Source organism: Suillus bovinus (assembly GCF_016758785.1).
Source record: "Suillus bovinus strain UH-Sbo-P2 chromosome Unknown EDB93scaffold_14, whole genome shotgun sequence".
Taxonomy (NCBI): domain Eukaryota; kingdom Fungi; phylum Basidiomycota; class Agaricomycetes; order Boletales; family Suillaceae; genus Suillus; species Suillus bovinus.
Genome location: NW_024542070.1, coordinates 143,487 through 157,279, shown reverse-complemented (window position 1 = coordinate 157,279; position 13,793 = coordinate 143,487). Strand labels below are relative to the sequence as shown.

General features: G+C 48.2%; 3 protein-coding genes across 3 annotated transcripts; 2 read left to right on the top strand and 1 right to left on the bottom strand.

The window, feature by feature from the left end:
- The first annotated feature begins 1,023 nt into the window (after window positions 1-1,023).
- Window positions 1,024-5,432, top strand: EDB93DRAFT_1202935 (CHAT domain-containing protein). Its single transcript, XM_041450960.1, has 2 exons — window positions 1,024-5,252; window positions 5,306-5,432. The coding sequence occupies exon 1, from the start codon at window positions 1,045-1,047 to the stop codon at window positions 5,239-5,241; it is 4,197 nt and encodes a 1,398-aa protein (XP_041309703.1). The 5' UTR covers window positions 1,024-1,044; the 3' UTR covers window positions 5,242-5,252; window positions 5,306-5,432.
- A 1,415-nt stretch (window positions 5,433-6,847) lies between these two features.
- EDB93DRAFT_1248371 (uncharacterized protein) lies at window positions 6,848-7,975 on the bottom strand (the record flags this gene model as incomplete). The annotated part of the gene is made up of 5 exons (XM_041452702.1): window positions 6,848-6,875; window positions 6,934-7,156; window positions 7,209-7,233; window positions 7,293-7,390; window positions 7,492-7,975. The coding sequence occupies 5 exons, from the start codon at window positions 7,973-7,975 to the stop codon at window positions 6,848-6,850; spliced, it is 858 nt and encodes a 285-aa protein (XP_041309702.1).
- A 3,966-nt stretch (window positions 7,976-11,941) lies between these two features.
- Window positions 11,942-12,910, top strand: EDB93DRAFT_185645 (Osmotin thaumatin-like protein). Its single transcript, XM_041455616.1, has 5 exons — window positions 11,942-12,186; window positions 12,235-12,326; window positions 12,376-12,498; window positions 12,547-12,733; window positions 12,789-12,910. Exons 1-5 carry the CDS (start codon window positions 11,982-11,984, stop codon window positions 12,881-12,883), a joined length of 702 nt encoding a protein of 233 aa, XP_041309701.1. The 5' UTR covers window positions 11,942-11,981; the 3' UTR covers window positions 12,884-12,910.
- The last annotated feature ends 883 nt before the right edge of the window (window positions 12,911-13,793 follow it).

Genomic DNA, 13,793 nt, shown 5'->3' with positions numbered 1-13,793 from the left:
GCGATACTGTGTTTCGTCATTGATCTCCTGTTTTGTTTCGCGACAGACTCCGTGCCAGACCATACCCTCCAAGCCTTAGGTGAGAAGCCAGGCCAACCAGAACAACCCCACGATCCGAGAGACACGGACCTCGTGATCAGTGAAATGCTACACGTCGCCATCAACGGAACTAGTAGTAGTATGTGCAATCTGCCTTCACTCAACACGTGGTACCCATGATTTCCCATCACAGATTCCGTGTCGGACCCACTCGATGATCCCCTTCCAGCCTTGGGTGAGGAGTCTAGCCACACAGGACACATCCAAGACCCGGGAGAGATACACGTCAGTGGAGTGCAACAAGTCGTCATTACTGGCATGTGTTATTTATCTCCGCTCAGCTAGTACTGACCATCTTCTTCAAGCCATCCGTGCAATTGATCTCACTCTTGGTCTCCGACGGATCCCTGCTGGCTTCCATGCAGTGGTCAAGACTGAAGGTGCTGAATACCAGACAAGCAATAAATCTGTACACGTAAACCAAGCTGTCGTCGAATGGCATGAACGCATTCTTCTGTATGTTGTCCTTACCTCCGTCTGTCCTGCAGGTATTGAGAAAGAATCCAGGCCGTGCGAGCCATCTTTTAAAGTTCGGGTTAGCGTGTATGCCTCATTTGAATCGGGTCCCATGTTCTGTCATGGAGAACTCCTCCGCACATTTGAGATCTCCGTTGGGGAATTACTGGATCGCAGCGAAAAATCGCTTCGTCAGTATTGTTAGTTGCATATGATGTCTGACAGATGCTAACGAGTATCACAGCCTTGACTTTTCTGCCAAAGCAGGAGGAGGTCGTATCTGCTTGTACCTCACTGCTCATGACATTGGAGAAGCGACTATCTGATGAACACGACCCTGGAGTACTTTGCCCCCTTACTACTGTGAGTGATCAATGCAGTCTGGCATTTTGATATTGATCTCTGTAAGTGCAGTCTACATCTCGCGACATGGATGCGTTAGCACTGAAGACGGATGCCGGATATCGTCTTCTCGCACGATACCGCAGGATGCATAACAGCAGGGATTTGGACCAATCCATCAACCACTTTGAACGGGCCTCGGATCTCTGCCCCACGGATCATCCTTACCGCTCTGCAGCACTGTTCAATCTAGCCAGCGCAAAGTTTATTAGTTGCCAAGCTCACGGAAGATACCTCGATCTTGACATGCCTATCTCTCTTTTTCAAGACGCACTTGATTTACGTCCCACTGAACATCCGGACCGACCTATCACCCAGCTCCATCTTGCCACTGCTCTGCTCTCTCGCTTCGCGAAACGGAGATCTCAAACGGATGCTGATGCAGCTACGGAGTTACTGAGCGAAGTGCTGGATGTCTGTCATGCGAACAGCTATATTTACAGAGCAGCCTTGATCATAATCGAAACATCCACCCTGCATTCTGCTGGAAGAATCGATGCAAATGATCTTGGGCAAGAGGGTCCCGCCGCATCGATGCTTCCGTTATCGCCGAATCAACTTGTTCAACGAGCAAAGCGGTGTTTGCAGATAGATGAACCGCGTGACTTAGATGAAGTGATCTCCCTTCATTATGATGCACTGGGATACTACAACATCGGGCATGCTTATCGAGGACAATTACTAAGTAATTTGGCTATAATGCTGCACACTCGCTTCAAGCGTCAAGGCAATGACAACGACATGGATGAGGCTATCGCACTTCAGATGGAAATGCTGGCTTTGTGCCCGGCCGGTCACCCAGATCGGTCCGCATCATTAAATAACCTCGCGACTCAACTCTCCTTCCGCTTTAAACACAGAGGCAACGACCAAGACTTGGATCAGTCTATCGCACATCTCAAGGAAGCGTTGGCTTTGCACCCGGTTGGTCACGCAAATCGGCCCACATTATTAAATAATCTCGCAAATCAACTCTCTGCCCGCTTTAACCACAAAGGCAACGACGCAGACTTGAATCAAGCTATCGCGCTTCACAGGGAAGCGCTAGCTTTGTGCCCGGTCGGTCACCCACATCGGTCCAGCTCCTTAAATAGCCTCGCAACTCAACTCTCCATACTTTTTGATTACCGAGGCAACGATGAAGCCTTGGACGAGGCCATCGGACTTCAGAGGGAAGCGCTGTCCTTGCGCCCGGTCGGTGACACAGATCGGTTTGGGGCATTGAATAACCTTGCGATTCAACTTTGCTCACGCTTTGAGCACCGGGGCAACGACGAAGACTTGGATGAGGCTATCTCATTTCAGAGGGAAGCGCTGGTCTTGCGCCCGGACGGTCACAAAGATAGGTCTGGTGCATTGAACAACCTTGCAAATCAACTCTTCACTCGCTTTGACCACCGAGGCAATGTTGAAGACTTGGATCAGGCTATCGCACTGCATAGGGAAGCGCTAGCCCTGCATCCGGTCGGTCACGCAGATCGGTCCAAGTCGTTAGATAACCTTGCGAATCAACTCTCCACCCGCTTTGACCACCGAGGCAACAACCAAGATCTGGATGAGGCTATCGTACTTCACAGGGAAGCGCTGGCCTTGTGCCCGGTCGGTCACCCAGATCGGTCCGGAGTATTGAGTAACCTTGCGACTAAGCTCTTCGCCCGCTTTGAGCACCGAAACAACAGCGAAGACTTGGATCAGGCTATCGCACTTCACAGGGAAGCGCTTGCTTTGCTCCCGGTCGGTCACAAAGATCGGTCTGATCTATTGATTAACCTTGCTATTCAACTCTCTTCCCGTTTTCAGCACCAAGGCAACGAGGAAGATTTGGAGCAGGCTATTGCATTTCACAGGGAAGCGCTGGCCTTGCGCCCGGTCGGTCACAAAGATCGGTCTGGGGCATTGGATAACCTTGCAAATCAACTCTCCATCCGCTTTGACCACCGAGGCAACGAGAAAGACCTGGATGAGGCTATCGCACTTCACAGGGAAGCACTGTTCTTGCGCCCAGTTGGTCACAAAAATCGCTCCACATCATTAAATAATCTCGCGACTCGACTTTCCTCCCGCTTTGACCACCGAGGTAACGACGAAGATCTGGATGAGTCTATCGCACTTTACAGTGAAGCGTTGGCCTTGTTCCCAGTCGGTCACACAGACCGATCCACGCCATTAGACAACCTCGCAGCCCAACTCTCCATCCGCTTTCGCCGCCGGGGCAACAACGAAGATTTTGATCAGGCTATTGCACTTCACAGGGAAGCGCTGGCCTTGCGCCCGGTCGGCCACAAAGATCGGTCTGGGACATTGAATAACCTTGCGATCCAACTCTCCTCCAGATTTGAGCACCGAGGCAACGATGAAGACTTAGATGAGGCTATCGCACTTTACAGGGAAGCCCTGGCCTTGTGTCCGGTCGGTCACAGATATCGACCCTCATTCTTAAATAACCTTGCAAGCCAATCCCTCATCCGCTTTAAGCAACGAGGCAACAACGAAGACTTGGATAAGTCACGAGAGAACCTACGCTGTGCATTGACTCTGTTGACGCAACATGATCCTCGTCAATTAGCAGTTCATACGTCGCTATTTAAGGTCTACATATCACTCCATCATTCGGGGATGGACGACACCGGTGTGGGTGAATGCACGGACAGTCTCGATGCTGCATTTTATCATCTCAAGGCCGCAGCAAATGTTGTCTCTGGAGGCTTGCTATCCCGCCTGCAGACAAGCATACTATGGGTTCGCTGTGCTGATCTTCACAGACATGGTACTCAACTGGAGGCTTATGCAACTTCTATGCAACTTCTGGACGCTTACATGTCTGTGACAGCTTCGATATCGTCTCGTCATAAGGTCATGATGGACTTTCCGAGTACACTCGCTGTGGACGCTGCATCATGTGCGCTTCGTAGTGGTGACGTGTGTCACGCTGTTGAGTTGTTGGAACAAGGCAGGACTATCATCTGGACTCAGATGACACGGCCCCGCACCCCTCTTGACACCCTCCAAACTCACGGTGATCATGCAGTGGCCCTCACGAGGAGATTCAGAGAACTCAGCTCCCTCCTCGATAAACCTCCCGCGAACTATCCAGAAGTAATCCCAAGAATTGATGTAGAAGCAGAGGAAACCCGGTACAGACGTCTAGTGGAGGAGTGGAATGGAACTGTAGAAGAAATCCGGAAGATCGAGGGCTTCTCTCGCTTCCTCCTTCCCCCCTTATTCTCTGATCTTCAAGATGCAGCTCGTGATGGGCCTATCATCGTGCTCATCGCAAGCGAATCCTCTTGCCATGCCATTATCGTCCCGCACAAGCAACCTCCGACTAGCATTCAACTCCCTACCGATTTGCAGAAACTTGGCAAATTAGTACTCGCACTCCGAAAGGCAGTTGAAAAAGAGGCCGATCCTAAAGGAAACCAGTCAGCGCTGATCAAGGCTTTGAGAGAGCTGTGGGACGTTGTCGTCTGCCCAGTGGTGGAGAATCTTAACGGGTTTGCGCGACGAGGTTCCCGAATATGGTGGTGCCCGACGTCTCTATTCAATTTCTTGCCGTTGCATGCTGCTGGCGAGTACAGGGCAAATGGAAAATTCCTTTCACAGCAGTATATCTCTTCGTATACGCCATCGCTCACCGCGCTGATCAAGGCTCGCGGATGTCATGATAGGTCCACATTGGTTCCCTTTGTTGCCATTGGCCAGGATTGCCCAGCCGGTGCCTTATTCACTTTGGATGCTGTGGAGCCTGAGTTGGAATTGGTGCGGAGACTTTTACCCCCTCCCCCAACTGTTTCCTTCTCCAAAATAACCAGTGTTGACGCCACGAAATCGAGGGCACTGTGCGCATTGCGAAACAATACTTGGCTCCATCTCGCATGTCACGGGACACAGAAATTTGACGAACCCTTCAAGTCAGCCTTTCTCATGCGTGACCAGCCACTTTCGCTCCTCGACATCACACAGATGGATCTATCTCAGCATGAATTTGCATTTCTTTCTGCCTGTGAAACCGCAGTCGGTACCTTTAGTACGCCCGACGAGGTGATACACCTAGCGGCTGGCCTGCAATTCGCTGGGGTTAAGAGCGTCGTTGGGACATTATGGAAGGTCAATGATAATACTGTGCAGCGCTTAGTTGAAGAATTTTACAAAAACTTTTGCGGAGATGGTAGGATGACTTCCAAACGAGCTGCCCGGGCGCTCCACCGAGCGGTCCAGTTGTTGGCCTGTGACACGGACATACCCTTGGATCAGCGCATAGTGTTCGTGCATATTGGCATATGATCATTAATCCCGTGTGTCCTCTCTTGACGTAATCTTGAGACAAATCTGACAACTTCGCATGTAGCATTCAGTCACGGCCACGCGCAACCTGTTGCCAAGGACTTTGATATTCCAGACTTTGAGACTGTATGCCTACCCGATATGTACGTCTAACTCCGAACTTCAATTTGTATTTTCCAGTGTGTTTCCTCGGAGCAAGAGGTGATCGCTCTTATCGTGCACTCGCGATTCGCGAATAAGAATGAATTGTGCAACACGGATCTGCCACAACACTTTATGCAGTGACAAGACACAGTTTGCGATGACCGTGATAAATAGTGTCTGAATTGCGTGTGGGCGTCGATTGCACGCTCATTCATCACACGGGATGGATATTCAGTCTTTATGAAGAGCTCAGGATAAACAGATCCCATAGAAGAATGAAAACACGTTCTTCCGAGATAGACTGTCTCGCAAAGTACACGAGCGAGTTGCAGTCTAGCGACGCCGATCGATGCGTCCGCGCAAGATCTAAGACTCTACTGCGAGTCGTAGTTTAAGTATCTAGCTAACAATTAACTACAGAAAATTAGTACAGGAGTCCTTGGTTTTCCGGCGAGCGGGCTCGATTTTGTATTTGAAAGTCAGTCTCTCACCACCTTGATGTTTGGCTACTTAGTCCGAGGTCCGAGTCTTTCCCTTTACTGCATGATGTTGTCCTTGCTGTCAACACTGACATCCCCTTGAGGGAGCCCGGAATTTGGATTTCCGCCCAGCTGTTTATTAAAAGAATCCGCATCATGAACGGCTGACTGAGGTTTTACACACGAGCCGCTCTGCCTAAACAAGTTCTACCGACCTTGGAGTCTTATTGCGACATCCGCACACGGATATGAACACGTCGGACGACCAATTTGGCCTTCAGAACATGCTGCCTATCATGGTCGCAGATTGTCCAACGCTTCCTGTCACCGCGTGATTGCCACTTCCGAACATGAAATGTCCTATACACATGACCGGTGGGAGGGTCAGACGTCCGTCCTTGTGTATCGATAGGATAAGGGCCATAGCCTTGAAGCTAGTAGTGACGGTGAAGCTCACATTCCTGATGAACCAGCATAGGATCTAACGCCGCACACTCGACCCCCTGTGTGCCACATTGGTCTTATGGTAGCCTTCGGACTGGTGTTTTGTGATCGTGTCGCTGTCCAGGTCGCATCAACTGATTAGCAGGGATGTTTCTGTTCTATGTCTTCGTTACGATCATTGCAAGGTGGGCACTCGACTCGCCTTGGTAGAGAAATTGAAGGCTACTATTGGCATCTTCAACTTTGACACATTCTGCAGGGTGGCGCTGTGATGCGTGTTGGGACTACTACTTGCATTTCTGAGGGGGTTAACCACCTCTCCGATATGGTGGATAAGTGCGAAGGAAGGCTTTCAACACCAGCAATACCATCTGTAGTGAATGTTTTAGGACGGCAAAGTAACGTGGGATACTATTTCAGGGAGTTATACATATCAGCTCGTAGATAAATTACTAGGACAGTTGCGCTTATCATAAACCAGCCTTGACACCAGCCATCTTGTTTGCGGGGTTGAACCTCAAGGAGGTCCAGAAGCAAACTCAAACAGGTGGGGAAAGCTTCCGCTGCCTAAAGTAGATCGTCGAGTGTCAACATAGCATAGTAACGCGAGCGCAAGATGACCTACCCATCGGCATTCCCAAGAAGTTCTTCGAACCTTTTTCTAAGATACTCGAGCCGATCATTCAGCCCATTTTCACGTGTTCCATATTCGTGTCCATGGTCCATTTTGAAGGCAAGACAGTCTCTTAGGAAATGATCCAGGTCCTTCACACGAGTGATGGATAACTCTGGTTCATTCGATCCCCTTGCCCGAGCGAGGTAGGAAGCAACTAAGGTCGACATGCCACCTGAGGTGCTGTCTTTATGAGAGCTTTGAATGTAGGGGACGTGGATACGCACCCAGAATAGAAATACCGAACGAAACCTAGAATTATATGAGAGTTAGTTTATCGTAAGATGATATCCATGCACTTTCAAACTAACCTGCTTACCGGACAATGCCGCCGCAAGACCCGTAGTAAGTGCCCCAAGCAGAATTTGTAAACCTATCGCGATGTTCAATGCGTAGCCTGTCATTCTTGCTTCAAAAAGAACACCATCAGAATATGTACAGAGAAATAAGAAATCTCATCGTGCTCTCATACCGAGCAGAAGATGAGTAATATTTGACAATTTGACTGACCTTTTATGGCGTATTGTTCCCTCTCCCTCTCCGCGTTGGCGATAGTTGGATCGAGTCGCTCTCCTATGGTCCGTCGCTGTAAAGTCAGGTTAAGAATTGATGCAAAATCAAACGGGGAAGCAACACAAACGTGAGGTTTCTCGTCAACGGGCACTATCCAGCCAAGGTTAGGAGCCTGGCCTTCTACGACTGTTCGCCGCGACAATCCACGCATCATGTGACCGTCCCGGCTTCTCGTAGCTGGAGGAGCTCGAGGGACAGGCTCAAAATCCACATATGGATCATTGCGATCACGAGCTGGGGAATGTCCCTCTGAATTGTCCTTGCCAAGTAGGGGCTTCTGATCAGTCGCCGATGACTGAGTCTGTGGACGATCCCCATTGTCTGTTAATCCGAGTGATAATGCCGAAGGCTGAACTTGAACTTGAGAAGAGTGCTCGATGGGGATGGAAGGCAACTTAGGTAGATTTTGTTCGGGATCCATGGTACTCCCAGAAGGTGGATTGTGTCAGAAGGTGGAAAACTTCATGCAAGGAAACCTTAAGTTCCATTGGAACTTTATACAAAGGTGACTACTCGCGAGCACTGACGCGGACGTCTTATCGCTTTACATACCAGGGTCGCCCCGGAATGATAACCGTTCCGGAATATGAGTTACTTCGGCTGCCGCTGCACAGGACAAGAGAAACATTGACTGAGGTACGAACAGCGTAACGTAAGGACATACCTCGATCGAGGCAACCATGACTAGGCTCGAACAGTTACAACGAGTATAAACGAGTTGCAACTCATTCCTCGATTTTCGTTCTGAGGCAGGCCGTCGCGTCTTCCTGTTGAAAAATCATAAGGGCCATTATAAGGTCATAATGCCAAGTTTAGTTATAAGGCATTTGCGTAAGGTTTAGGCACGGGTGCAGGTTGATCAGCGCCATAGCTCCGCCCTGCATGCAGGTCCCAAACGCTAAGAATATTTTAGAATTGAGGTCTTCTAATAGATCTCAACGGTAAATGTTAGCCTATCAGCTTAAGCTTGAGAGCTAGTCCTGTCGCAGACTTTTGCTTGATATCCAACTTGAATATGTGCCATAAACATATTATTATTTCTACTCACACCACACCTGAGTCAGCCACAGATCTGCATAGTCACACCGCCATCGCATCGTACGTATTCATCGTCCTTAGGGGTGACTAGTTGACTATCGTCAGGTTCGTTCTAGGTACAACCTTACCTCACGCCAAATTCCCCTCGATGCCAATCTTGTTCGGTTCGGTTTTATCCGTGCCGTTAGCCTGGACACTCAATTCATTGTCGTCGACCGATACTCTATTAAGCGAGGGTTTTAGAGAAGACCAAAGTACTCCGAGTTCTCTGGAGGCCCAAATATGTCGGGCATTGCCGAGCTAAGGCCGGTGCCCACAACATTACTGTAGTACATAACTGCGCAGCGTTATACAGATCCCCGAATTCAAGCTTACATAAGTGAGGCTCCAAATCTGATCAGCAGGTTTCTCGTTACATTTACGTAAGCCATGTTCACTCTGTCTTGTAATCTGTCTTCTGTATCTGTCGCTCTTTTGCTTATTGTTTCCTCAGTTTTTGCGCATGAGTCCTTGCACCCGCTTACAGCGTGATTAATATCAATGACTGTATTACACCATGACGTTACTGCCTACACAGTTCTTTCGGAGATGCATTCCTTCCAAAGCCAACGAGATTTTACGTGAATAGGACTGAATGGATGGTATTGACCGGAAAGCCGTTCACATGTATGTCTGAAAGAAGCTGGAGCATTCTAGGGTGCTGAACATGACTCTGGGAAACGCTGGCCAGGCACCAGAAATGAGTAGAGAGATGTATGCACAGATCACAAAACGTGTACAAGCCCTCGGAAGGAGTCACATAAATGAATTGATCGGTCAAGGGAGTCAGGGACTGGCGGCTCGCCACTGCTATGCGATGTTTCAGGGCAGAACTCTGTTGGATATCGGAAGATACTTTGGCTAGGGCTGGTGAGTAATTGCCACGATTCACGATGCCCAACTAACCTATGGCCGAATACTATGTTTGCAATGCGCGAAGCACAACTTACGAGTGTCCTGATTATACTATCAATCATGAATTTCAGCAAGACATAGACCGTGATGTCGATGAACTCCTGAATCGCTTTCACGAGCTGAAAATATCAAGGGTCAAGTCTACTCCTGTACGACTATTTGTGAAGCGCACCACTGGATGTATGAAAATGGATAATGGAACCACACAAAGAAACAAATTGATTTGTGAAAGGTATAGTCCCTGTCATCGGAGCTCACTACACGCAGTCACCATTATGACTGACCATCATAGTTGTCAAGTTTAGGTAGCATCGCAAATTCAAAAGACGAGGGAGCCGGTTGAATAGCTGTGAATTATATTTTCGGAATTTGTGTTCGCGGTTGTTCGTTCGAGCAAATCTAATTCACCATCATGGTAACAAATGGTCATGAATCATGATTGCCTGATTCAGCATCACCATTACAACGCTCTAAATGCTATGAATTGTCATAAATATTTGCGGAAGCAGAGAAAGCCCCGCTTCTCTCGGTGCTCATGGTATGCCCAATTCAAATCTGTCTGACTCTTAGGCTCTAAACCCGCCCGGAGACTGCGTACGCAGTTTTAAACATATGTCCCAGAAATCCTGTAACGGAAGCTTGCAAGATGGAGGCCGAAGTAGTCAGCATGTCCGATGATGTTTGATGTCCCACCGGCACCACAGTAACATAGATATACTGATCGTCCTTCATATCAACTTGATTGATGTATCTCTTCACAATACCTGCGTCAAGGTCACTTGGATAGTAACCTGTGCCTGTAGACATGGTGCTCCTTGCGCCACAGAAGAGAGGGTCACGAATTCGTCAACTATACTGTTGACATCAGCATCTGAGAAATAACGCCACCCAGAAAACGCAACCATCTCTGAGGGATGATCTGAATGGTCTATTTTCACCATCTCTGTACAAAGATGTTCCATGGGAGGGCAGTGGTAAAAGGTTTTGCTGATGCATGACCAAAAGTCCATATCATCGGCCGCGATATGTAGCCAGTGGGGCAGTACAGGCTGTGTTCTGCGACAGAGACTCACTTCCCCGTGCCTGGACTGCAAAGCGGGTGGTGTGATTCGAAAAGATGGACCAAGTTTTGATAAATTGAAGTATTTTTGAAGGCACAACGAGTCGGCGTGACAGTCGGGGACTATGCGTTGACCAATGGTTATAGTAGTGAATACCGTGGACCCTTGATTTTCCCGAAAGTGTGACAGATCAGGCGAATGAAATCTAGATGTGGGGTTACAGAATGATGAATCTTGTAGACGCTCGTGTTAAGGTTTAATTTTTATGAGTACTAGGGGCGGGACGTACGAAAATGCCGATGCATATGATATGCAGGTAAAGGGCTATTGAAGAACTTCCTCCATAAAATTCAGAATCGACCCGTAAACCTCGGTGATGGACTTGCATACTGTAGGAACACGGCAAGAAAGTTAGCAATCTTTCATTGCGTCGCAACCTGTCATGGTCACGATGGGTATGAAGAGCTACTATTAGTAGCAGGATGCCGGTACCGATGGGCTATACGCCGTGGGTTATGCTTACATCCGAGAGATCACTTGCAATTGGCAAAAATAGTCGGCGCTGACATGCACTGGATGTCACAACAACAGAAGCCAGGTCTTCCTTGCGCTTTGGCCCGTCGTGAGGTCTGATGTAGCATTCCTAGCCTTGCGTTTCTGGTCGTGATACATGATGTGGCGTTTGAACAGCCTAACCATCCCTAACCGTGCTCTGGCTAGCGTGCATCTGTCAAGGAGGAAAGGTCATACCAGTAAACCATATGTCGCGGAGTTGAAAATACTGTTATGTAAACCCCGATATACAATGCACAAGTAAGTAAATAGCAGGACCGTCAACCTGCCCGCTTCTTGGATTCAATTTCGCTGTTGGTCAGGTCAAGTTTGGCTACAATGTGCTGCAACCGTGCATCAAGTGAGTCTCCATTTTAACGCCAAATCAGAAATAGTTTCGTGACCTTGAATCACAAAATACCGTGACAGACAGAAGTTTTTTTTTATTGTCCGTTACAATTGGAGCCTTAGACAATACCTACTGAATCATTTTGCTGTTGAACAGTAAGTTTCAAGCTGAATGCAGTACTTATTTTTAAATTTAGCCAGCTATCATCGTATTCTCCGTCGATTTTTACTATCTCCGGTGATCCAGGGTATCCGGCCAAAGATCAGTGTCCATGTTCATCCCGCAGCATACTGCTACTCCCAATTCACACTGTTTGTGGCACTGGAAAAAATCCTGTGACTTCATTTTTGATACCCACTTCTAATAAATGCTGACGCGCTCACGGCCCAAGAGTTTTGGTATAAATGGATCCATAAAGTGTTTAAACAGGTATCATTGTTTCCCATTTCTGAATCGTCCAATCATTACTTGCAATGACTATTCTCTCTGCTTTGGTTTTAGCCACTGTCGCGATAGTGGCCCAAGCCCAATCTCTCACCGTTGTCAACTCTTGCACCGAATCTGTTCTTTTGAACACAGGCACTAGCTATGGCTCTATCGATAACAACGTCAACGTTGGTGCAGGCCAGAGTGCAAACTTAGGCATTAGCTCCAACTGGGATGGTGCCATCAACGTCGGTAAGTGTGTAACCCCCTTCCTCAGCTTCTCGCTGACCACGCTACTAGGTACTGGATGCAGCAGCGACGGTTCTACATGTACCACTGGTGGCCCTACTTGGGATGGCAGCACTCCCTTCAGCAGAGCCGAATTTAACTTTGTGGGTCCCGGTCACTGACATTGAAATAACTCCTGACTTAAAAACATAGTACGCAATCCCCGGAAGCGTGACATACGATATCTCTCTCATCTATGGATATAATGTTGGAATGGAAATTTCCTCCCCTGATTCTAGCTGCGATAACTTCGCTTGCACGATCTCATCTGGCTGTGTGAGTGCCCTATCCGTGTTGAAATTATGCATGTTCATATTTTTTCAGCCTGTTCCCGGACCTGGAACTGACACGTGCTACTCCCCGTGCTGCTCCTCTGCGAGCGCGTGCAGCGGCGGCGCCCTTCCCTCTGGTGGAGGAGGCTGCGTTAACAACGAGGGCCCTGGCCCCAACAGTCCTTTCTACTACGACACATGTTATAATGCCTATGCGTTCCCTGACAATGACGGCTCGAGTATGTGTTTCCATCTTACTGCCATCGGTATAGTGGACTGATCATTATCGTTCAGATGGCTATACTCCTGCTGATTATGTCGTAACTACTTGCGGCAACACCGATATCACTCTTACTCTGTGCCCTGGCATAACTTCTCACTACACCTAGTAGATGTAGACGATGAATGACCGTTTACTATATTGTAAATCGAAGCTGTCATATTCAGCATGCTTTTTTGGTACAAATATTTTGCGTAGTTACTTGTGAGTAGCTTGTGTTTACTTTGAATAGAATCTGTTCGTATGAGAGCTGTCCGAGAAAATGGTGAAATGGCTCACTACAAAATTCAATCGCTTGCATGCCGGTCACTTGACCGGCGACTTGTGAGAAGATCAGACCATCAATAGTAACGAAAGTCTTCATTTGCTCATTGGCGCTCACTAGCACTGCCTACATGCATGCCTTTTCAAGCGCCATATACATCAAAAGGTGGAATCATCACTGAAAGCTAAGCTTTCAGTATCACACACGAGTCAGTGAGGGTTTCAACACCTGGCTCCAGCATCCCAGCGCACTCTAGAATACCTTTCAAACGTGATTTCACTAGTGGCAAAAGGTGGTAAAATGTCAGTCCTCGCTGTGTCAATGACGGTACTGACAGTGATTATGTGGTCTTAGTACTCAGGTAACATAGCCGGTGTGACGCACCCGCAAGGATTATTGTTCATACACCAATGATCAAGTTTGCCAAAATTTTCAAATTTTGCCAGTGTGCTCATGAACGCCGCCATCTCTGGATCTTTTCTTCCTGCCTAGAACACTTGAAGGCCGACACCACTCCTGCTCCTTCCCAAGCAAGGGACTTAATTCCCAAGGTACACGTCAACGGCCTCTCTACCCTAATTTTGCCCACCATCACTCATTATCTCATTGGATTATATACCGCTCAGTGAGAGTGAAACTGAAGTATACATGTTGACTCGTAGAGTCTGGGGTCTTTTGAATTCTGCCGTGTGCGGAGCTTCAAGTCGCTCAAATTTTGAAGGAACCGAGTAACGATCATTCCTGACACTCCGTA